The sequence below is a fragment of the Hyalella azteca genome, unplaced genomic scaffold, assembly GCF_000764305.2.
Source record: "Hyalella azteca isolate HAZT.00-mixed unplaced genomic scaffold, Hazt_2.0.2 contig4407, whole genome shotgun sequence".
Classification (NCBI taxonomy): Eukaryota; Metazoa; Arthropoda; class Malacostraca; order Amphipoda; family Hyalellidae; genus Hyalella; species Hyalella azteca.
In genome coordinates this window covers 1-25,878 of record NW_025934624.1, presented here as the reverse complement: position 1 = coordinate 25,878, position 25,878 = coordinate 1, and the positions used below count along the sequence as shown (strand labels likewise).

The 25,878-nt window shown below is 38.7% G+C and overlaps 1 protein-coding gene across 1 annotated transcript in view; it reads left to right on the top strand.

The window, feature by feature from the left end:
• The window catches only part of LOC108668613 (glutamate [NMDA] receptor subunit 1), a 29,142-nt gene extending 15,594 nt beyond the window's left edge, over positions 1-13,548 (top strand). Inside the window, exons 9-17 of the mRNA XM_047880004.1 lie at positions 5,630-5,731; positions 6,230-6,476; positions 6,813-6,970; positions 7,855-7,985; positions 8,556-8,679; positions 9,466-9,630; positions 10,268-10,425; positions 11,028-11,454; positions 11,675-13,548. Of these exons, the coding sequence (XP_047735960.1) occupies positions 5,630-5,731; positions 6,230-6,476; positions 6,813-6,970; positions 7,855-7,985; positions 8,556-8,679; positions 9,466-9,630; positions 10,268-10,425; positions 11,028-11,454; positions 11,675-12,148 (1,986 nt within the window). The 3' untranslated portion in view covers positions 12,149-13,548. The remainder of the gene's footprint in view (positions 1-5,629; positions 5,732-6,229; positions 6,477-6,812; positions 6,971-7,854; positions 7,986-8,555; positions 8,680-9,465; positions 9,631-10,267; positions 10,426-11,027; positions 11,455-11,674) is intronic.
• Positions 13,549-25,878: the final 12,330 nt, after the last annotated feature.

Genomic DNA, 25,878 nt, shown 5'->3' with positions numbered 1-25,878 from the left:
GTCACTCTTTTTGTTTGAAGAACTACAGACAAATCAAAACTAAGGGCAGTCCATAACTCCGACTTGGCACCATTAGCTGTAATGTTTAGCAATATAAATTAAAGGTGTCAGTAACGTCCCAGTGAAAATTTACAGACGCGGCAGCTTCTGATTTGGATTACCAGAAGCTGGGGCGACTCTAAATTTTGTTAGGGGTGTTGGCCGGACTCTTTCTAAACGCTTTCGATTCTATGTCTTCAATATTCACACGCAAAGAAATAAGTAGAACATCATCGTACGAATAGCAAATTCTATTTTTGCTTTTTGTGGGTCAATCAGATCCAGTATAGCTTGGGAGAAAGGCGCGTTAATGAAAGTACAAAGAGTGTTGGATACTGTCCATTTGGGCAGTATGACACACACATTTTTTTAGAGAGCAGGTGATCTGCATTAGCGTTCTATTTTGACCTTACGTTGCGTCGATGTTGGTAGGGGCGGCGTAAGGTTGTCATATTGGGTAGTACGTTAGGCTGAATATTTCAGGGGCGGACTTACCTGTGTGTAGTCTTTGTATATTGTGCTTCGTTTCACGCAGGCGGTTTCAAAGCGCCTATAAGATACTAATGAATTTTTTACTATAAGAAATGATGTATTTATTAGAAAGGACATCAATTTACTTTGCTGTACACGAATAATTCAATGAGGATTGTATGAATATCTACTAAATATTTTCTACGCGACGAACATTTACTCACCTTTACTTTGATGTCCCTAACCGCTTCTCAATGTTGGTGTTTCCAACCTCTCGTAAAAATCTCGTAAAAAACCTTGATAAATAAGTGATAAATCCCACTTTTTCATCTCCAAAGTTTCTCCTTACCGCGTTGCCCTTTATCATCCTTATCTCCCACTCTGTGTTATCATTCATCCATGTTATCGTCTTCGCTGTACTAATCGTTCGTATCGTGTTTGTCTTGCTTGCTTCGCTTTGTAGTCTCGTCCTTGTCATGTGTCTTCAATATTGATGACGGTATATGCGTTTGTTATACGGTGGTTGTAAACTATACGTTAATTATATGGCTATCGTTTAAGTTCGTAAGAAAGCCAATCTTGGTGATTGTCTAAAGATTGCCTAAATATCACAAGCTTAGTGATTGCCTAAAGATTGCCTAAATATCACAAGCTTAGTGATTGCCTAAAGATTGCCTAAAAAAGTACAAGCTTGGTGATTGCCTAAAGATTGCCTAAAAAAGTACAAGCTTAGTGATTGCCTAAAGATNCTTGCTAAGAAAATTAAGATTTCCGCGCTGAATAAAATTTTTCCTTCTCTTTTACTATTTGATCTATTCGTTTCATGTGTTTATGTGCACAATGTATAGCGAGAATTGTTCACCCTGATGTTTAAATGTGTAGATCTGTTTAGTCTGTGTTCATTTGTTATTTGTAATTCATGGAACACGAATATTTTAATTTCACTCATAATAAGTTTCAGTGGAAGAAATTTTAATTATGATCGATAAAAAGGACATTGACGTTAAATTCATTAACATTTAGGTTCATCTTCATAAGCCCCAAGTTTCATTTCCCAACTCCACCTAAAACTTTTAATTTATTTATTATTGCGATAAAAACTGCTACACTGCATTAAATTTCATCGATTCATAAATGCAGTGACCTAAAATTAAACCAATTATGAATCATTGAGGCATCATAAAAATTAACTGATCGTAAACTTCGTCGAAAGACATGTAGAAAAATTTCGCTCTTAATCGATAACTGCAAGATATGATAACTGATAAGCTGACTTAGCATTATTGCACAACTGATTAACTGAGATTGAAGGCTGGCCATAGTTCAGTCATTTAATGAGCTTCTTGGCTAAAGTCGGCGCATAAAGTTTCTAATAATTGGACGGTACACTCAGGGGAATGAAGGGTACTTTGTCAAATAATATTACACTCTTTGCCTTTGAGTGGGACATGGTTATATAAAATTTGGGCATTATTTATGTTTATATTGAGTTTCTAGAATTTTTTTCATTGCACAGTTTGAACCGGCTCAGTGCTTGGTCCGCTCTCTGCTATTGTTGTGAGTGATAAAGTGTGTGGCTATTTGGACATTATGAGGCATACATTTTTCTGAGTATACACTGACCGCTCTACTATCTACTAAGACCAGAAGTGCAGTTATTTTCTGGTAACCTTCAGTCGCTAGCGTTATCCTTCATGAAAATATTTTGAGTTCTTCTCATGGTGGACCAAAACTCCAGAAAATGTTTTTTTTTTAAATAAGAGAATTCGTCAAAAATCTCGATTACATCATATCCATTTCCTTTTTTGTGGTACCATCATGATGATTTGACTACCGTTTCGTGTTTAATGAATATTAGTAAGAAACACGAGTAAGAAACTCGAGTAAGAATATTAGTAAGAACATGCGCAAGAAACACGAGTAAGAACAGGAGTAAGAAACATGAGCAATGAACATGAGTAAGAATGATGAGTAAGAAACACGAGTAATGAACATGATTAAGAAATATGAATAAGAATGATGAGTAAGAAATACGAGTAATGAACATGATTAAGAAACATGAGTAAGAACATGAGTAAGAGACACGAGTAATGAACATGATTAAGAAACACGAGTAATGAACATGATTAAGAAAGATGAGTAAGGAAGATGTATCTCCTGTTCCTAATAGCCTGGCAGTGAGAGATGGCGCAGCCGCAGCCGTGATCCGACCAAGGAAGGCGAGGGCGCCGAGGTAATAACGACCCTCTAACGCTGAGGGCTTGTCTTGCCTTTTGTTGAAGACTTAGACGCATCTTCGCTGGCCATGCATGGCTTGCAGATAACGATATATTTGCCTGACCAGCGTTTCTTTTCAGCTAACTTACATTAAATGCCCGTTGATCTGTCTGACTAACTGAACCAAAACAAATTTGACCGACTAACTTTTGTGAATTTTCGTCTTAACTCCACATGCGGGAAATTGTTATTATAATATATATCATAAAATATATATGTCGTTATAAATATTATATTGTAATAACGCTTAACTAACACCAGTCTAGGAATTGCCCTGTCCAATGAGAGGAAATGAGACTTGTTTCCATTTGAAGTCACACCCGAGGTCGAGTTTCAAGAGCCTGTGTCTTACCGCTATACAGTTGCAGCCCCGTTGATCAAAAATACTTTGCCTCTCATAAACCGTTCCAATTAATTACATGCCACTCGAATTTGTACCTTAATATATAAAAAAGTTAATTCAGTAAGAAAATGAGATATTAATGAATATTTAATAAACCGCGTGCTAGCTAATTAACGAGTGATGTTCTTCGTGTTTTTCTTGATTGACAATTGTTACGAAGAGTGTAATTAAGTGAAAGTAATTAAGGTTATTCAGCGACATACGTATGTACGATATCGTTGGATGCCCTTAAAAGTCATGCAAACAAACAAGTTTTATAATTCAGAGATCCACTCGTAAATCATTTCTCGAGTATATTTATTCTTTAAAGCTCCAATCAAATTCCATTCAAGACAAGCGAAAAAAAATGTCTCCATGCATCGTAAACTTTTGTGGCCACTTTTCTCAAAACCAGAAGTTTATTAATGATCATCTACTTGTTCATAGCTCAAAAAATTTAATAATAACAACAATATTTAATTCAATTAATTGACGTTTTATTGAAACAGGGAATGAAAACAATACGAGATTAAATTTTTTAAATTTTAATTGAAGCGATTTACGCTGCACGGTGTCTGGCGTCGATGGACGTCGAGTACAAGAGACTTGGACGACTCGCCTGGACATTGGACAAAGTCCCTGCAGCGGCATACGGCCATAAATTTTGGTATTTTTTTATCCATTACCATTATACTCTCAGAAAATAACGACCTCAAATTCTCAGAAACTTTATACTCTGAGGAAGCGAAAGAGTTGCAGGAACGCCCGGTGATGTGATTGCGTAGATTGACTACATTGATATAGTTCTTATCTTGAAGGTTTTGGCATTATCTTGTTCAAAATAACTCTATTTAACTAAATCATCGTGTCAATGATGTACCTGAGTTGCAATAATGTTAACAATAAATGACTAAGCTCTAAAAATAATGAATAATATTGAATAATTGATACATTCGAAACGTTGTTAACGAATTAAAAATGTCCATCTGTATCCTGATTTTCAGCTTACCAGTGCAAACAAAAAATAGTTATCGGTATATTGAAAAACTAATAAGAATATTGTAAATAAAACAAATTCTCTGGTCTTCAATGACCTGCTTTAAGAAAAAATTTTGCCAACCTATACTAATTTCTTTAACATTTCTAGCGGCATCATGCTCATATTCAATTATGTGTTACCTGAACTTCGATAAAAATTATTATTATTATTCTGAGTGCGTCAATTCAAGCATCGAATACCTAGTGCTTCATTCATGAAGAGTAATACTACAACAAATGGTAAAATTACGAAACTCCAAAGCTTATTTTTTTTCAATGAGGATTGGTCGACATGTTGGTATTGATGTATAGGTGGAGTATCACATGCCGTCAACTGGGGTGACTTCGGCCGCCGGGGTGACTTCGGCCGTTAGCAGGAAATTATGATTATTACATTGGATTTATACAATATTAATCTCATTCTTTGTAAGGGACAAATTATTATTGTCATTATTGAGGCTAACCCAGCATAGGAGCGTCTTGAAGTACAGTTGTCGTAAAAAATAAATTGGTAAAGAATTGTCTATTGCTGGAGCCATAAATTAGCCTGTCCTCAATTATGCATCTGAATTATTTGCATGCTTATTTATAATCGGTTGAGGGCTTGACTTGTTTGAAGAGATACCCTGCCTGTTTGAATGCTTGCTCATTTTACCCTGAATTGCTCATTTTACCCTGAATTGCTCATTTTACCCTGAATTGCTCATTTTACCCTGAATTGCTCATTTTACCCCGCTGGCCGTACCAGGGAGGCTAGATCTGCATGCTGTCGCGTTGATATTATTCGCTTCTGGTAACATGCTTGAATGATGTCTTTCACCGAAGATTTTTTTGTCTTGAGTTGTTATATTCACCACCCAAAGAGCTCTTGACGCTTATTGATAATATTGTGTATAGTGGGTATTTAGCTACAGAAAAGTAAGTAATGATGGGAGAAATTGCTCATTTTAATCTTATGGTGTCGTTTAAGATAAATGGATTGTTTTGCTTCTTTAAAAAAAACTATAACTATGTTCCGTGAATTTCATTTCAGTTTTTCTTACAGAAAAGTAGCTGACTTTCCATCTTCAGGGTTTAAGTTTTCCCAAGCTTTAATTCACATAATATCTTTAGAAGTCTCAGTGGTGTTCCCTACCACTACGACTTCTAAAAATTTCCTACTAAAAAATTTGCGGCGAAATTCCGTCAAATCTACCGTAATTCGGAACTTTTTCTTAATTTTTTGCTTTTCTATCCGCAAAAAATTCTTCATCTTCTTCGCATGGAATAAGGATGAGACTCAGGCTGCTATTAATGATTATGGATGTTAAAAACAGGCTCCATTTTGTAAAACGTACACGAGAAAAACATTCCTTTTACGCGCTATTTATCATTGAGCAAGTTCCAGACTCTCTAGACAAGTTCCATTTGTATCATTTACAGACCGAGAAATCCATGACACTCGACGTAGATGTGAGCGCCATCATCTGGCCTGGCAACACGTCTGTCAAGCCACAAGGCTACATGATACCTACCAAGCTCAAGGTGAGATACATGATACCTACCAAGCTCAAGGTGAGATACATGATACCTACCAAGCTCAAGGTGAGAAACATGATACCTACCAAGCTCAAGGTGAGAAACATGATACCTACCAAGCTCAAGGTGAGATACATGATACCTACCAAGCTCAAGGTGAGATACATGATACCTACCAAGCTCAAGGTGAGATACGTGATACCTACCAAGCTCAAGGTGAGAAACATGATACCTACCAAGCTCATGTACTTTACTCCTACTCACATTTTGTGTGAAGTTCTTCCTGACAGGTCGACTTAAATATCATTTTGTTTGTACTGTTAGACCGAGGACAATTAGCCTTAACTACACTTAATATCAGATACGTCACTAAATTGAACTTCGGTAATGGTAACCTGTAATTTGTATACGAGGTTTGTTTAGCGGATGTTGCCAAAAATATTTTCCCTGTTAATCGAAAGGAATCTAATTGATCGTCTCTAAGTTGTACCTTCCGGTTCCCAGGTTTTAACAATCCACGAGAAACCCTTCGTGATCACGAAACCAATCAACAGCCCCGCGGAATGCATGGGTGATGGCAACGTTCCTTGTCCATGGTTCAACACCACAGGCGACGTGGACAAGCTATTTTGCTGTAGCGGCTACTGCATCGACCTCCTCATTAAACTCTCGCAGAAAATTAACTTCACCTTCGAGCTCGCGCTCAGCCCTGACGGGGAATTCGGTTCTCTCGTCATGAAGGAGAACTCGAGTGAGTACGCGGTGCATTCTGATGGGTTGGAAATACTTTTGCTTTGGCTGCTTTAGAGTTATTCAAAATGTGTTGATCAAATTACGTTCATTTTAGGAAACTTCAAAAATTTTGTTATACGTTCACTTATAGAAATTTTAATTTCTAATTGTAGTTATATTAAGATTGGCGGTGCTTCAAGGAAAACTGCGATTTCCACATGTCGTTAGAAGTTTCAACTCGACCAAAGCCTGTTTTACTGTTAAAATGTGAGCTTCGAGTAAAGAACAATTCCAAATTGAATAGCAAAAGAACAGAAATTCCAATCCATTATGACTTATTAAGACGCAATTACAGCCAAGAAAGAGTGGACGGGTTTGATCGGCGAACTCGTAAACCAGACACACGGCGCTGACATGATAGTGGCGCCTCTCACCATCAACCCAGAGCGCGACCAAGTCATCGAGTTCTCGAAGCCCTTCAAATATCAGGGAGTGACCATCCTAGAGAAAAAGGTGTGTTGTATGTGTTATTATCAGGGAATGATGATCCCAGGAATCATTATTCTCATCATTAGCGTGTTAGATCCAGTGGTTGCAGTAGAGTACGTGCAGTGAGGTGCGGGTTCGATTCCCGTTTCATGTGACAGCTCTGGTCAGAATCGACTAGGTGGATGGGTGGTTGAAAACAGCAAGATTGAAGCAGTGAGTTGCAGGCTCGAAACCCAGGAACCTGTAAGAATTCTGCTATATCGAGAATCGGCGACCAGCCAAATTTGGCCTATTCAACACTGATGCCACTATAACTATTTCTATGGAAACAACGTAAAGGGGAGTTTTAGTTCTATGGAGATCAGCTATCTGAAAGTGACCATCCACGAGAGGAAGATGTGTTGAAGACGTCAGACATAAGTGAGAGTCCACCCTCAAGAAAAATTTTGTTCACGGTGGCTGCAAGTGACATTCCTTGAGAACTAACCATCCATGAGTGAATAGGCGACTTGCTTTTCAAATATTAACTCTTTTATACTAGCAATATTACCCCCATTTGTCGGCTTGAAAAACAAATTAACCTACAACATAATGCAATGGAAATGGCTTAAAATTTTTAGCATATTTTTCATGAAAATGTTTTTGAGACCACTAATGTCGTTGTGACGTCATTTAACTTCTACTGTAGGGTAACTAAACATCTAGGCAGCAGATTCTTACTAAGCTCACTTTTGAAACAAATGTTTCGATTGCATAAGTGTAGCATGACGATACTATACCTACTATAAATAAAGTTTGAATACCTCTCCATTTATTCATCGGCGAACATTATATCAAAATTGATGAATTACTGCGTGACAACTTCATTCAATCTAACCTGTGAAACTATCTTATTTTTCTACCCACAGCAACCAAGATTGTCGACGCTCGTGTCGTTCTTACAACCGTTCAGAAACACGTTATGGATCCTGGTTATGGTATCCGTGCATGTGGTTGCCGTGGTACTCTACTTACTCGACCGCTTCAGTCCGTTTGGGAGGTGAGGCTTTACCATTAAGACTTTCTGCTTCTTCTTCGAGGTTGTTATTTTGTTATTTAATGCAACAAATTCTCTGAACTGTTTCGTTTGTTTCATTTTTTTGGTTTTTGCCAGGCGAAGTCGATTTTTCTCAATTTCTCATTCTTTCAGATGATGACGATAGTGCTTGTTCTTCGTAGAGATTAACTTGCTTTTCCTAGTCGTCAAACAAATTACAAATTCCTTGTGGGGAGATGAAAATCTTAAAACGGGCAACATGACTTTGTGTAAAAATTGCTACAAGTAGATTTTTTATGATATAAATCTCACTAGTAAGCGAGAACATTTAGCGTTACATTTTTCCTTTTTTTTTGCCGTATGTCGTTACTTTTTCGTTTTTTTCTTCGTTTGTCCCTCCTTTTCTCGTTTGTCCTTAATTTTTTATCTTTTATCTTATTTTTTTTCGTTTTTTCTTGTCGTATGTCGTTACCCTTTTTCTTTTTCTTCGTTTGTCGTTTCTTTTTTCGTTTGTCTTTCATTTTTTTCATCTTATGTCGCTATTTCTTCTCGTGACGCCTGACCCTGTCGCAGGTATCGCCTGGCAGGCGCTGAGGCTGCGGAGGAAGACGCCCTCAACCTCAGCTCGGCCGTGTGGTTCGCTTGGGGCGTCCTCCTCAACAGCGGCATTGGGGAAGGTGAGCGTTCCCCTCTTCATGTGTCCTGAAGTGTGTCATGTGTCCTGAAGTGTGTCATGTGTCCTGAAGTGTGTCATGTGTCCTGAAGTGTGTCATGTATCCTGAAGTGTGGCATGTGTCCTGGAGTGTGTCATGTGTCCTGGAGTGTGTCATGTGCCCTGAAGTGTGTCATGTGTCCTGGAGTGTGTCATGTGTCCTGAAGTGGGTCATGTATGCATCTTGAAGCGAGTCACGTATCCTGGAGTGGGGCTTATATACTGAAGAATTTTTTAGAATACAAATCGAATATATATATTTCTAACAACATGCATGGTGACCTGCACATGTATGTTTTTTTACAGATTGATTTCCATTAATAATTTTATCCACTTTTTCACATAAATTTAATAATTTTTTTATCTCGTGTTACATCTCGCTTAGAAAACGAGCAAGGTACTGACAATTATATACCTTAATTTTATTACTTATTCCAAAAAGTAAATAATGATGGAAGAACGACCGTTCCGTTTATCATGAACCGCATTTTTCTCGTTTTGTGGTTCTCGTGGATAACTTTCTGCACATTCATGCACGATTGGTCGGATAAAGTGAGACGGTCCGATCATAATGTACAAATAGTGACATTTTCTTACTCAAAGCACGAGCAGAGATCAAACGCAGCACTGATAAACCAATTTACCTGGGAAAACCGGGTCAGGGTGACTCACTTAACTAGGAAAAGTTCATTGCTCATTGCTATCTGGACAATGCCATACTGATTTCACTGAGCATATGCTCTGGCCGTGACCGTTTCCTTTCGCGCGCAGTTACGTAACCCCATGGAGAACTTCACGTACGCCACGGTCAAGGGTTCCTCCGTGGACATGTACTTCAGAAGGCAAGTGGAGCTCAGCAACACTGTCTCTTATACACATCTAGATGTGTATAAGAGACAGGTGTCATGTGTCCTGGAGTGTGTCATGTGTCCTGGAGTGTGTCATGTGTCCTGGAGTGTGTCATGTGTCCTGAAGTGTGTCATGTGTCCTGGAGTGTGTCATGTGTGTTTCAATTCAGGAGCAGGTTTTCCAAAAATGAAGAAGTTTCAGAACACAAATCGGACATATTTTTTTCATAACAACACTCATGTTGACACTCGTATGTATGATTTCATACAGATTGATTTCCACTTCGTATTTGTATCCAGTTCTTCCCTTATTTTTTATCTCGTCTTACTTTTAGGAATATAATAATAGTAGTTTTTTAGTAATAGTATTAGGATAATATAATAATAGTACATTATAATATAATACACTTTAATTATATTGTATTTCAATTTAATTTAATATACTTTAATTGTATAATTATTCCAAAATGTAAATAATGACGGAAGAATGACTGTTCGCTTTATCGTGAGCCGCAATTCTGTTATTTTTCTCGATTTATTGCTCTCGTCGATAACTTTCTACACATTCGTGCACGATTGGTCGGTACCTCCACCCACTCTATCAGTCACTCAGTACATTTATAAGCGTATCGGTAACAATAACAATAACATAAGCGTATCGGTAACATACATGGACCGATCACTGAGCGTATGCCCTAGCCGTGACCGTTCCCTTTCACGTGCAGTTACGTAACCCCATGGAGAACTTCACGTACGCCACGGTCAAGGGTTCCTCCGTGGACATGTACTTCAGAAGGCAAGTGGAGCTCAGCAACATGTACAGAACCATGGAGGGCAACAACTACGACACGGCTGATGAGGCCATTGAGGCTGTCAAAAGAGGGTGAGGCTACATTGTTTTTGGGTCCCGTTTGGTCTTCTCGTTTGATAATCAGGGTTAATGCTTTCGGTATAAGAGTGATATATATGCTGCTTCAAAGTGCTACTGTGCCTAAAAACTAATGAGCCATCTGATTAGTTTTATATTCATTTATTATATTGATTTGAGATTGAATTGTTTAAACTTTAGAATATTTCTCTCATAAACGAAGTTTTTTCTATTTCTATTATCTTCTCATGAAAATGTCGCGATTACTTTGGACTCGACCCACGGTTGCTCCGAACTCAGTTTTAAATACAACTATTATTATTTTCGAGCCCATCATTCTTATGTTTATGTGCCCGGGTTGGGGACATTTGGACCAGATCTATTACGGGAAGAACCGTGTAAAACCTAAGCTCAGCGTACAACGTGATGTCCGACTGGCCAAAAACTAGGAGATCTATTTTTAGCGCATTTTTTCATTTATGGAAAAAATGCACTATTGTTCTCGCCATGTCCGTCTGTCTGTCTGTCCGTCCGTGACCTCAAGTTTTCGTCGACGAGAAAATGCGCTCTCTGTTACTCACTGCAGTGAGTACTGAGTTACATTTTTTTTTGTGCAGGGACTTGAAGGCATTTATCTGGGACAGCTCAAGGCTGGAATACGAGGCAGCACAAGACTGCGATTTGGTGACGGCGGGCGAACTTTTCGGTCGTTCAGGCTACGGCATCGGCTTGAGAAAAGGTTCACCGTGGGCGGATCGAGTGACGTTATGTGTCTTGGAGTTCCATGAGAGCGGCTACATGGAGGAGCTCGATAACAAATGGATCTTGCACTCGCCCAACGACGACTGTGATACGAGCGACAAGGCGCCCGCCACGCTGGGGCTCAAAAACATGGCTGGGGTGTTTATCCTCGTAGCCGCGGGGGTTGGCATAGGAATTGGTTTGATTATTATAGAAATTGTGTACAAAAAACACCAGATCAAGAAGCAGAGAAGACTTGAATTGGCTCGACAAGCTGCCTACAAGTGGAGAGGCTATATAGAGGTCAGTGGTTATTTTGGTTCTATTCATGTTTTTTTTTGTACTGCACTGTAGTATCGCTATCATTTGATATATTTTGTTTTATGAAGTTAATACTTTTCAGGCGTTTTATTTCAAATAGTTATGATATGGTTTGTTATGTTATATAAGAATTTTTTATTGCCATCCTAAGGGCTACTCACATGCTCAACCCTAATGCATCCCTCGCACTCTCGTGCTGCAGAAGCGCAAGAACGAGCGCGCGTCCATGCTCCTCCAGCGAAGGATCAAATCCAACGGCCTGAACGATCCGTCGTTAATATCGCTGAGTCTGGAGGCGGCCCACCTGGGGGCGGCGGGCCGGCCCGACAGCGGCGGCATGAGCTCTTTTCCTCCGACAGCTTCGGCCATCGCCGCGTCGGCGGTGGCAACGGGCGGCGCAGCAGCGGCCATGCAACTACCTACCATGCTACCACCTCCTCCAGCGCCCCCTATGTCCATACCTTTGTCTTCTCCAATGTCTTTACCTCTGGACGTTCCTCCTGCTCCAGCACCTCCCTCCTCCAGAAGAGCCAACGACCTGCGGCAGCGGCAGGTCTCTACCCTTGAGGACAGATTGCCACCGCCTCCTCCACCTCCTGCTGGGGTGGACGCGCAGAGATTTGTGTCTTCATACAAGAGTCTTTATGGTCCTGATCGACCTGACTTGGTGGCGTAGCATTATGTTCCCTAGCGAAGTGTCAGTGGCGTTCTCCCTGACGTCATGCGGCTATAGTTTTCCCACAATGGGACTCTTTTGGCATTAAGCGAGGCTGATTTCTTTAGGCTATTGTGCTTTATAAACTTCTAACGATGTGCGCATCTTGTCTTGCCTCTACGTTGCCCTCTTGTTAAGCAGCCAAGAGATCTTGGATGATTCCGTGACCGTTGTTCGCCTTCATCTACAATTTTGTTCACGACGATCACGGCCTGCGACACAACAGAAAATATTGCATTGCGAGATAAGAAGCAAGAGGTTCGAGATGCGAGAAGCAAACTATGCTTACGTTGTGTAGTGGTGTCGCTTTTAACTCGATTCTGTTAGCTCTTTAGATAGAAGGATCTAACATTGTTACCGATACGCTTATAAATGTACTGAGTGACTGATAGAGTGGGTGGAGGTACTGGTGGTCGAGCTCTTTTGAAGTATTTCATTTTTCTTCATTGGTTATTTCTATCTTACGGTTTGTTAATTTCTCCGCTCCTGAAGCGCAATTGAGAGCAAAAACGTAAGAACTCCAAGGCTCTACGATTGTTTCTCAGGCGCCCACACATAATGTGTTAAGCTCGTCTCCAAAAGGGCTTCCAGTATCGTCCAGACCACCAAAGTTATTGTGTAGGTGTAGCTGAACAAACTGTACATTTGTTGGCTCGTGCTTGTGTGAGAGATGGATCTCGTATCTTAATGAGATCATTTCTTGAAGCGGTGCCAGTCATGTCCCGTTAATGCCAACAATAATTAATAACTCAAGAGCGACTGACTTGTGCAATCCATGTTTGTAATTTTGTGTAACTTAGTCTGGCCGTGAGAGGCTAGCAGGCTGTACATAATGATTGCTTCAAGCAAGTGTGTTCAGTGTGTCGCCCACGCCCGCATTTTACAAGAGAGTATAGAAACCTGCTTGGGGTTTAAACAGGCTTGAGAACCCGGTAACCTACGTTCAAATTACTCAAAGTTTTATAAGTGAAGCGGTCCCAATGAGTGTAAATTGAGCCAGTCCTTGCAGTAATTTTCTAGGAATGGAAACAGGTCGCAACGTCAAAGAATGTGACATGGTAAAGCCATGTTATGGCTCCTCTCCTGAACTTGTCGCTGGATTAGCTCCGGGCTGAAAGCAAAGAGAGAAATCGAGGCTAACCATACAATGCCGTGAGTTTTTGGTTGTCTAAAGGATGGTGCAGGTATATATTTTATCGTGCAAAGCTGCCTGTGTGTGGAGATGTGATCCATATTGCCATCTTGATTGCAGCTAACACTTTGCGGCGCCCTGGTTAAATCCTATCATCCTAGCGATGCAAGATCAGTTTGGTCAGATCCCACCAGCTCTGATCAGCTCTGAGCAGCTCTGACCAGCTCTGACCAGCTCTGACCAGCTCTGATCAGCTCTGATGAGCTCTGATCAGCTCTTATCAGCTCTGACCAGCTCTGACCAGCTTTGAGATGTCACTGCGAGGAAATGCCTCGTGTCAGTTATTAAGGAAGATAGTAAGTGGGTTATAGGAAACCAGGAAGAATCGTTCACGGGAGACTTGTAAAGACTATTTTTGATGCTCAAAACGTTGTTGCAGGCATTATTGTGCTAGTTATTATAGCTTGATTGTTACAACAGAGACTTGTATTGATGTTGAATGATATGCGCAAATGCTATAGTAGTTTAAGTATGATTTTTTTGTCGGTTGTTTAGTATATGCTTTCAGATATGTGCGGTGAGCGTCCGTTTTGCAGATGTTTAGACAATAATCGAGTTTCGTGATTGAGCTTATACAATTCTTCGTATCAATCTTTATTCTTCAATTCTTTCTGTGACGTTAATCCTGACTTAATCCTGCTCACTCCAAACACATTCACTCACTGGGCGAGTCGACTGAGTGGCAACTTGCCTGTCTGATTGAGTCGACTGAGTGGCAACTTGCCTGTCTGATTGAGTCGACTGAGTGGCAACTTGCCTGTCTGATTGAGTCGACTGAGCTGAAGCTTGTCTGTCTGATCGAGTCGACTGAGCGGAAGCTTGTCTGTCTGATCCAGTCGACTGAGAGGCAGCTTGCCTGTCTGGACGTCGACTGAAGGGCAGCTTTGCCTGTCTAGACGTCGACTGAGAGGCAGTATGCCTGTCTGGGCGTCGACTGAGGGTCAGCTTTGCCTGTCTAGACGTCGACTGAGAGGTCTGGACGTCGACTGAGGGTCAGCTTGCCTGTCTGGACGTCGACTGAGGGTCAGCTTGCCTGTCTAGACGTCGACTGAGGGTCAGCTTGCCTGTCTAGACGTCGACTGAGGGTCAGTTTGCCTGTCTAGACGTCGACTGAGGGTCAGCTTGCCTGTCTAGACGTCGACTGAGGGTCAGCTTTGCCTGGACGTCGACTGAGAGGCAGTTTGCCTGTCTAGACGTCGACTGAGCGAAAGTTTGCCTGTCTGGACGTCGACTGAGGACTTGACCCTCACGGTGTCGAGAAATAAAACGCAGCGTATATTTACCAATTCTGTATTTATGTGTCATTATTGTGGAATTGGATTGAATCCTAGATTTTAAACACACTATTGGATTATTTCTCTGCGTGTATAAAGAACCTGGATTAGGCAATAAAAGTTTAACCAGCACCCAACTCCGAACTAAGTTGCTTAAGAATTTGTCTCGTAGAGCTAAGCTGTCTCAGCGCGGTCCCCAAACAATTACATAGTTCTGGTTTGAAGTATTCAATTAACAATTACGCTGACAGATAACTTATTAATTTGTTGAGTTACAGCGCTGGAAAAATCCTTACACGAAATCAATGATGTTGCCGCACTTTGATAGTGCAGTAGATATGACAATAAAATTTAAAGAAAGTATAGGTTAAAGGAGGATTATGATGGTATTTTGTGAAGGTTTGCTCATTATTCACTACTCACGGACATTACTTGACATCAAGTAAATTTAAATAGATAAATGGTTGCCGAAGATTTTTGCCTTAATACCGCTATCAGGCTGGAAAATAAAAATTACATTTATTCCTTGAGCTCAGTGCTGAAGAAGTTGTAATCCTTCTAGGATATAGCAATTGAAACTCGACCAGCGCGTACCGAGTGTAATCTTTACAGGCTCTATACCTACCAGCAGGAAAATAATATGAGAGTGTATCATCTATATTTAACCAGGCTGCACTTTTCGATGAAAGCCTAATGTCAATACCAAATTTTCAACATAGAAATTGATAACATGATTGGGTTGTTAGCAAGTTAACGAACCTTCAGGAAACACGATAATTCGCGGAGGTTTTCTGGAATTTGCCACAACAAATACAATAAATTGCAATACACAAACATGGATGAGTTGGTTCTGTTTTGGTTTTCTTTGGGCGTATTTTGTATCGTATTTATTTTGTATCTCCGTTTGGATTTTCTTTTCGATTAATTAATTTTGAGGTAAGAAGGTATTTTAAATTTGCAAAGGTAAGCGACTGACTGGGATGCGTTTCGACTAAGGAATGTAGTGCAGAAGTTAAGTATTATCACTGAATAAAGGATTACAAAACTCAATTACGCATGAACTGCGATAGTATTCGTATAATGCTATGTTTGAATAAATTTGATGGAGCAAAAATTTGATTGGTTGTAGAAAAAAAACGAGGTATTCTTGCATTACTTTAATTCGGTAAATCCTCGTCTAATGTCTTTAAAGTCTTTCATACTAGTTTAGCTCATGTGGAATGTTAACTATAACTTATTATCATCTAAAATTTTATATTTTTTTGTTGAATGAAAAAAAAGATCTGGTGAAAATTTAGAAGTGAAATTCCGCCTCGACTCCTGCAGTAATATTGCCCAATTTTATTCATTGAGCGAAAACGTGAGTTTTTGAGAGAAAGTTCTACGCAAGGAAAAGTTCTTAAGAGAAAGTTCTACGTAAGGAAGTGTTTTTAAGGGAAAGTTCTACGCAAGGAAAAGTTCTTAAGAAAAAGTTCTACGTAAGGGAGAGTTCTTAAGAGAAAGTTTTACGTAAGGAAGAGTTCTACTGAACCTTCGTCACTGCATGCGGAAAATAAAAAAAAGACCCTTTTCATACTCTGAGAATAAATGAATTGGTCAAACTGCCCAAACAGTGACGTACTTCCTTACCTAAAACACGAACAGAGATCACTGATACTCCCTTTTGCCCGACACAATTGAGTCAGGACCTATACTTTCAAAAAAAGTTACGAGATCGTAAGTTCATCCGCCAATCATTGACGGCCTTTCAAGTCAAATCCACCAATCATAGACAAGAAAATAGAGCGTAAGTACTTACGTTCACTTAGCGAGTTTTGAAAGTATGGCCGGTGACCCACACGGGGGCTAAAATGTGCATCGCAAGGTACATTCACGCACTCATTTCCCTGCGTAGCTATACAGAGTCGAGTTTGCGCGGGAGTTTTGTGCACCTGCGTTGAAGTTCAAGTTTATTTGACTGTTATTTAAGTTTTAAGTGTGAAAAATTTTAAGTTTTTATTGTGCGTATGTACCCTTATACTGCATCAGATGTTGTCCAATGTCCAGGTTTAGAGTGCTTCTATTTGTTACATAGTCACGAATATCACTGTTGCATTTAAACTTTAAGGAATACCACGAAAAATGCTGAAAAAATCGGCCACATAATAGCTTTATTTTCAAAAAGTAAATGTTTACTGAAAATAGAGGACCTCTGACGTGGTAGACTATTTCTTATCTCCATTGATAGCGTCATGAATATTTGAGAAAATATATATGTTGCGTTCTCCAGGAGGAATGTATAATGGATGTGTGAATGTTTCTCCACGTTCGAGGTCCTCCATTCAAACATTAATTAATTATTGATTTGCTTATAATGAAGCAAATTAATTAATGGTGAATAACTATTTATGAATGTCTTTATTGTATTTATTTCGGCGGTGATGTTACTGACTGAGTGTTGCTCTTTTTCTATTTTAAAGTCCGCGTTTGTTGCCTAGATTATATATACAATGTAGTATTGCAAATCAATATTGATAAAAGATTTATTACAGGCTTGTGAGAGTAAAAGAAGCATTCATAAATTCTTTACGACAATTAAAATTGGAATTCTTCAAGCCCAATTAATAAATTAAAATGGTTAACAGACGTCAATGAAAGATACTGGAATTTGACGATAAATGTCGACGAATGACGATGAATGATGATGACTGATCATGATAAGCCACTATGATAAGTCAGACGATGTAGGGTGATTAGTAACTAGTAGTAATTCAGGCGATGAACATCAAGGTTTAGATGAAATGAATTTTGAACTCAGTTAATTTTCTGTTTTTTTTTTTTCCATGCTTGTGATAAGTTTGAGGATAGAACTTCAGTTTTTTGTATAAATTTCTTTTGTGAAGTAAATGGCTTACATTTATATGCTTATATAGGTTCGAGATTTTAAATTCGTCTTCGCCATTTTGTTTACCGAATAGTTTCTTTTGATCATTTGTTTGGACGAGCAATCAATTATAGTTCAAAACGACCACGATTTCCCGAAAACGTCTCCGTACGTCTGCATGCTAAACACCTCGACAATCTCCACAATCACAGGGGGAAATTTGTACCTTTTCATACGTAATTAAAAAAAATTAATTTATGTCATTCAAAGCAAGCCAAATAATGTCCGCAATATTGATTAATTCATCGATAGTTTTAATTGTGTTAGCATCGATCAAGTTAGTGATATGTCTTCTTGTAAATGATTTATATCCGGAAACCCACCTGACGCCGGAATTTTTTGAATTGTTGGAAATTTTACCGTGCTATTTTATGTTGTCAAAAAATTTTGTTGTGAACTAAATTTTTCGAGAATTTGCACCACAATTTGATACCCTGGCAGAACTGCAGTTTCTTTAGCAATTACCACAAATTATAAGCCCCTGGTTAATTAGTAACCACGTCTGAATTTTGGCTGGGAATGAGACGCGAAAAATGTCCATATTTCTGTTTAGTGATTCGGAACCATTATGCATACTTGCGTATTTCAAAACGTGAAACATTAAAGTTTAAGTACAACAACGCTTTGACAACGACGAACGACCTCAATAAACAAGATATTTATTGCTGAGTATTGTCTAAAGATAGACGCGTCGAACTGGACCCGAAAATTTGACTATAACACAACAACCTCATTGACCTGTATTGAACTATGGTTCATCTTTTATATTTTTTTGGGGGAAAAGTCTAATCACTTTTTGAATAATAACAGAAAAAACACCTGTCTCGTTCTCCATTTGATTTTTCTCGTTATGCCAACGAATTTTCAGAGATAACATAATTCCATAAAGCCACTTCATACACTAAGAATGCATCACATTGTCCGAATGGAGATATTACTACCGTGTGTACGGGTATTGCATTTTAAAATCACTTGTTTGCTTAAATCGCAAGTTAACTAGGAATTTAAAAGCAAAAACAATACCACAAAAATTCACCATATCTTTACACGTTTTCTCTTATAAAGATATGGTGAATTTTTGTGGTATTATTTTTGCTTTTAAATATTGCATTTTATTAATGCGGTCACCGAAACCATTAAAATACGCCATTCTGTTTTGCTTACAATGGCTTGGCTAATTGGGCCAAGTCAGCCAAGCAACCCTTGGCTAGCTTGTCACCTGACTTGGGCCAAGTCAGCCAAGCCACCCTTGGCTAGCTTGTCACCTGACTTGGGCCAAGTCAGCCAAGCCGCCCTTGGCTAGCTTGTCACCTGACTTGACTCGGGATCGAAGATTCATGACACTGAGCGCAGCCTTGAACTTGACAGTGAAAAAGTAGCTGAAAATTTAATTAAATTAAAACGAAATTCCTTGTTGTGGGGAAACTCTAAGTTCCGTTTTTTCATCTATATGTTGTTCATATATATATATTATCACTGATTGAGGTTTGCTCATTACATCACTGCATGTAAACGATGTTAACTCTAATTCATCCAAAATGAAAGGTCACTAAAAACACAGTCGTTGGTGCGTGAGCTTTGGCCTAAGTTCGTGATTGCTTCGTCTAATTAACGTGCGATTCTGAGAGTGGTGGAGCTGTGACACACTTGGCGCAGTCTTTAAAAATTCATTTTTTCTTGGTTTCACTTCTCATCGACAATCAAAAATTATTATTCAAAAATAAAATTCAAAAATGAAATTCAAAAAAATAATTTCATAAAATTCAAAGATTATTTTATAATTAACGTTGGTAATCATTAAATGAATTAATAACAATTTTCAAATAAACTCAATTTCGTCGGACTTGAGCTTAACGAAAAAAAAAAACACATCCCGAAATGTTTATTTTACAAATCAAACATGTCTTAATTATTATACACAGACGTAAATTGGCAGATGTTAAAATACTGCTAACTCCTCTGCCTTGTGAGGGATTAATGGGATTAACACACGTCGTTAATACACCGGCCGTACTGTATGTCCGTATCGCCGTTCTATACGACCATATGGAAGTTCTGTACGACCGTATGGAAGTTCTGTACGACCGTATAGAAGTTCTGTACGACCGTATAGAAGTTCTGTACGACTGAATGCATGGGGACTTTCTTCACAACGCAATTACGAGGACTTCCTTCTTATAGTTTTTGCTTTAAACTGGAAATAAATATCAACTGCAATTTTATTAATATTTCGAATTTTATGTCAAGAGGTACGCAACAAAATGATGGAGAAATTGTATTTGTGAACCGCGTCTAGAAACTCTAACATTTTGGTTTCTCTCCGGCGATAGGTTTGTGAAATTGTCTCTATGTGTTTATTTAAGAATATCTAGCCTGTACTCCGACTCGCTAAATGTCTATGCCAGACTAACTAAAAACAGCTAGATTTTGTTCTCCGCAGTTTTTAAAAGTGTAAAATTACGAGCCTGTATCGTTACTTCCTGCAAATTTTCATGCGCGTTTACGTGCTTGAAACTACTAATAAATTTATAATATGGATTTTTGGTTGCATCGTTTTTTTCGAATCCCCCATTCGTATTTAACTTATTAGTCTTCGAACACGCAGAAAAGCCTCAACAATTGTTCAGTGGATAAAGAGACTAAGTTATTGCTAATTGAATTCAAAAACATTCATTTAATAATGTAGACAGAAACAATTGGCAGTACGTCAACAAATTCATTTGCTGGTGTAGACAGAGACTGGCGACGGAGCATGAGAAATGTTAGACTTCGCCGTGTTTGTACAGTGAGACAAATAAATATATTTGTCTCACAAGCAACTAACTGAATTACTAGTAGTTTAGAAGCAATGCAAGACTTATCATTGAAGATTGTAGTTGTCAATTGATAATAAAGATTAAGAAAATGTATATTATAATGTACAAATTGTACAATTGATTGAGCAGAAAAATGCCAGGCAAGGGTAATAATGGAGCATGGGAGGACCATAACTGCAATAAAAAATAGAATAGTTTAAATAATCGATAAGTAAAATAAATGAGTTATAATCGATAAGTAAAATAAATGAGTTATACTGCAACACAACAACTGAGATAAACGCATCTAGAAATAAAAGTGATTAATTGAGCAAAGAAATGAATTGACTGAATTGAACATTAACGCATGAACATTTACTATTGGTGAAGTTCGGTTACCTAACCCTATGCTATATTCAAGAGGTTAAACTACTCACATAAACCAGGGTCGCTGTTAATGACAAGATCAAATACTTACAAAAAGCTTAGGAAGCCACTGCACGAACATCATCTGTAATCTCTATATTTATCCTAAAAGTACTAAAATATTATTGTATCATAATTATGAATAACTTGGACATTTAAATATTTATTTTGCAATGAAAATACTCAGGTAACCTGTTACAACATAGCCTATTGAGTACAAGTAGCAGCCTATAAGTACGAAGTACACGCTGCTTGCTGTCTTATTTGCTAGTCGCTTTGTCGCATAGTAGTATCGCCGATTATAAAAATTTCACCTGCGGTCTGACCGTAGATCTAACTAAGACCGTAGTTTAGAATGATGGCGTTATCTTCACAGTCAGGTAATGCTACTCCGAACTCGTTACATGCCGATGCTGATGACCGTACCGATGATAGTTGTTGCGCGGTGCGCCACACTTGAATATTCTATGTAATTGCTGGCTTTATGATCGCTGAAATTCTCGTTGCCACTCGCTTCTTCTCATGGATCGCTTCGCACATGGCGTCACGCACAGTCGTAGTTGTGATATTGACTGTATACATAAATATGTTGAAGTCGTGGTTGTTGCTTGTAGATCGTTGAGGCTCCGAGACAGGAGTCATAGTTGGATGAACGACTCGAAGCTCCGCGCTGCCGTTACTTCTCGACCCGTCGATTCGACGACAGTTATGACTTCCTCACACAATCAATGTTAAATATTTTTACAATCTATGTTCAATATTTTTTAAATCTATGTTCAATATATTTACAATCAATGCTCAATATTTTTACAATCTATTTTCAATATTTGTACAATCTATGTTTAATATTTTACAAGCTATGTTCGATATTTTTACAATCTATCTTCAATACTTTTACAATCTATGCTCAATACTTTGGCAATTTATGTTCAATATTTTTACAATGGTACATGTTCAATATTATTTCAGTCTCTGTTCAATATTTTTGCAATCTATGTTCAATATTTTTACAATCTATGTTCAATATTCGTACAATCTATGTTAAATATATTTTTATACAATCTATGCTCAATATTTTTACAACCTTTACTCAATATTTTTACAATCTTTGCTCAATATTATTAAAATCTATGTTCAATATTATTTTAATCTCTGTTCAACATTTTTGTAACCTATGTTCAATATTTTTACACTCTATGTTCAATATTTTTACAATACATGTTAAATGTTTTCACAATCTATTTTAAATATTTTACAATCAATGTTGAATATTTTTGCAATGTATGTTTAATATTTTTACAATCTATGATGAATATTATTTCAATATATGTTTAATATCAAGTAAAGATAGGATTACCCATACGCTGTATTCAGTCTGGCCCCAGGACGACGAGTCGCCAAGCCTGAATTTCTTCGTCGGTCCTCTGCAACATCGCATACGAAATTCGTAAGCAATGGCATTTGTTAACTTCTTATCCGAAAATGAAATGTTTCAATAATGACGCGGATGCCATGATGGATATAGCTGATTCCGTCAAAAAATACAAACAATAGCTTTGAATATTTTGGGAAACAATTTCAGATCGGAAAGTTTTAATTTAATAATTATCGATTGGCGTGTAACGCTGATATTCCCATGCTTCTCTTCAGCGTTGCCTTTGATGGATCTTCTGAGAATATCTTGTTCTCTTCTTATTTTTGTCGATGATAGGTAAGAAAATAATAACTTATCATTTGTTTGATCTTGTTGCTGAAAAAATGCACATCAGTTACATAAAAACTATATTTTTGAAGTACACTGGACTTAGTGGTTCAGCTGGACGATTTTGGCTGAGAAGTGTGAAGTGATTCATATAGCCTTTTCTGGGCTTTGGCTCGTCAATTACACAGACAAAGCCTAGAAGAGGCTAAATTATCACTACAGTTCTTGTAGTTTATTGCTCTGTCGGCTTCCCCCACCAATGTAGCGTGGTCTGGTCGGACATGTTCCAAATGTTCGGCTGCTGTAGCGGCGATGTTGCTGTGAGATCATCAACTTCCTTGCGTGTAACTTATGTCAATAAAAAATAAAGAGAATAGGAAAAATTGCCTTCGAAATATGTCGGAAGCGATTATTCACTACCTTGCAGGCATATGACAAAGAACGTTCATTACGTCATGAATCCATTTCAACTTTTAATAAACATCATTTCGACGTTTAGTGCTTGGCGAGGTTAGATTCCCGTTCATCAAGAGTTTTCTTAAAAAAGCATGAATGATTTTGATCTCTGGCTGCTTTTAACGAGGCACGTATTTTTTTCGTATGCCTAAGTCCTTCAAGCGATTCTCCAGATTGATGAGCTCTTTCAATAGTCGCGATGATCTGTAAGAAAGTTCAATGAAGTAATTATTGGGAAAGGCAATCTTATTCATGGAAAATATTTTAGTCTACTCTAGCATGCAATGCGAATCATTCTTCTAGTTGAAGGTATTATGAAAGTCTTTAAAATAAATATCTACTTATATATATGCACACAAACTTATAATTTCGTATTATTTTAGAGTGCATATATATTCATTATTCCTTGTATAAAGTGATATATAAAAAATATGAAATTTTGAAATCCAGACCTGAACGCAAGATGCATACTTTAATTTAAGCTCCTTCAAATTTAAGGGGAGATCTGCTCATCCGCTGCGAAAACTTTCCCCCGTAATACCCAGTGATTTTTTATTTTTAGTAGGGAAACCTTGTTCGTGTAGAAAATTCTGAACTTAATGGGTATTGAATATCTGCTGAGTTGAAAGAGAGAAGATAACGGGAAGGAGTAGAATTTAAACGCACTCAAGGTAGTTATAAATATCGCAATTGTTTATTAAATGATATAATTATATGATAAATGATATAATAAATAAATGATTAGATTGATTTTGATACAATGTTTGCGAATGAGAAATGCGTAAAGTGCGACCGTAGTTTGAGACAACTGTTTTTTACCCACGACGGCGAGGGCGCGCTGGGCGTCACTCAGACGAGGGAAGTCGATGTTTCGTAATTTTCTTCGTCTCCTCTGCTAACATCATCTCTGTTCCTCTCTTTTGTCCAGTTTCTACTACCTCTGCTCCTCTCTTTTGCCCAGTTTCTCCCCTCTCTGCTCACCTCCTTTGGTCCAGTTGCTCCACTCTCTTCTCTCTTCTTTTGTCCAGTTCTCCCCTCTCTGCTCCTCTCTTTGTCCAGTTTCTCGCCTCTCTGCTTCTCTCTTTTGTCCAGTTTCTTCACTCTCTTCTCTCTTCTAATGTCTAGGTTCCCCAGTTCTGCTCGTCTCTTTTGTCCAGTTTCTCTACTCTCTTCTCTCTTCTTTTATCCAGTTCTCCCCTCTCTGCTCCTCTCTTTGTCCAGTTTCTCTCCTCTCTGCTCGCCTCTTTTGTCCAGTTTCTCCCCTTTCCTTGCTTCTTTATTTAGGAACGCGGCGAACGTTTCATAGCTACAAGGGTTCGTTTGAGGGCAAAATTCATGTGGTTCACGCGCCTGTGTTGCGTGGACGCTTATAAACCTGATGTGCTTCACGGTATTTCTTGCTAGGCTTGCACGGTTAACATGTTGGCATGACCTCTATCTCTTTAAAAAATTATAACAATAATAAACGAAATAAAAAATATAACTCAGTACTCACTGCAGTGAGTGACAGAGAGCGCATTTTCTCGTCGACGAAAACGTGAAGTCACGGATGGACAGACAGACGGACAGACGGACATGGCGAGCACAATAGCGCATTTTTTCCTAAATGAAAAAATGCTCTGAAAATGAAAATTTTAATTTACCTTTTTATTACTTTATTTATTTGGCAGATCTGTGTAAAATCCCTTATGCACGAAGCCGTATCCATAGATGGTTATTATTTGTTTCAATTTTCAGAACATTTTTCTAAGTGTAAGTTTGACTTGTCCACGGCTGCTTGTGTTTCATTGTATACATATATGTTACATGTTCCTTTTCCTGCACATCTTCTCATGCTGAGGGTTCTATTATATATTAGAACATCTCATTAATTGTAATTGATAATTTAATTACAATTAATAATTGTCACTTATTTAACATTATTTNATATATATATAACACGGTCAGCTGACGTCATCATTGATTCATAACACGGTCAGCTGGCGTCATTTATGATGCATAACACGGTCAGCTGACGTCATTTATGATGCATAACACGGTCAGCTGACGTCATCATTGGTGCATAACACGGTCAGCTGACGTCATCATTGGTGCATAACACGGTCCGCTGACGTCATCAGTGATGCATAACACGGTCCGCTGACGTCATCAGTGGTGCATAACACGGTCCGCTGACGTCATCAGTGATGCATAACACGGTCAGCTGACGTCATCATTGGTGCAAAACACGGTCAGCTGACGTCATCATTAGTGCATAACACGGTCAGCTGACATCATCATTGACGCATAACACACCACGCTGATGACACCACCTTCGTTGACGTCGTAATTTTTGCTTTGCTTCTGCAGGCCGGCAATTTGCTCTCGTGCAGCGAGGGAACGACGCCGGTGAAAAGTGCTTAAAAAATCCCTCAGAAAATTAGCTTTTCGTGAGGGCACCGTGTGAGGACACCGTGTGAGGGCACCGCGTGAGGGCACCGCGTGAGGGCACCGCGTGGAGGGCACCGCGTGAGGGCACCGCGTGAGGGCACCTCATGAGGGCACCGCGTGTGAGGGCACCGCGTGAGGGCACCGCGTGAGGGCACCGCGTGAGGGCACCTCGTGTAAGGCACCGCGAGGGGAGCCAGTCCTGCTTGAGCTAAATGGGAGACCTTCATAATTAAATGCGCCGGAGTTTTTGACTCGTAATCACCTTACAGCGTTCAATGGCGACTTCAAATCTCATTTGCGATCATAAATCCCCTACAGTAAATCCGTGTTTAGTTAACAGGAGTATTGTTACTACGGCTGCGCGACTATTGCAACTGTACACATTTGCTGTCAAATGTTTCCATTTCCATTATTATTTCCTGCGGAGAATATAAATTGATCGTAATTTACTTTGATTTAAAATTAAAACTAATTTTTCTTCTACAAAATTAAG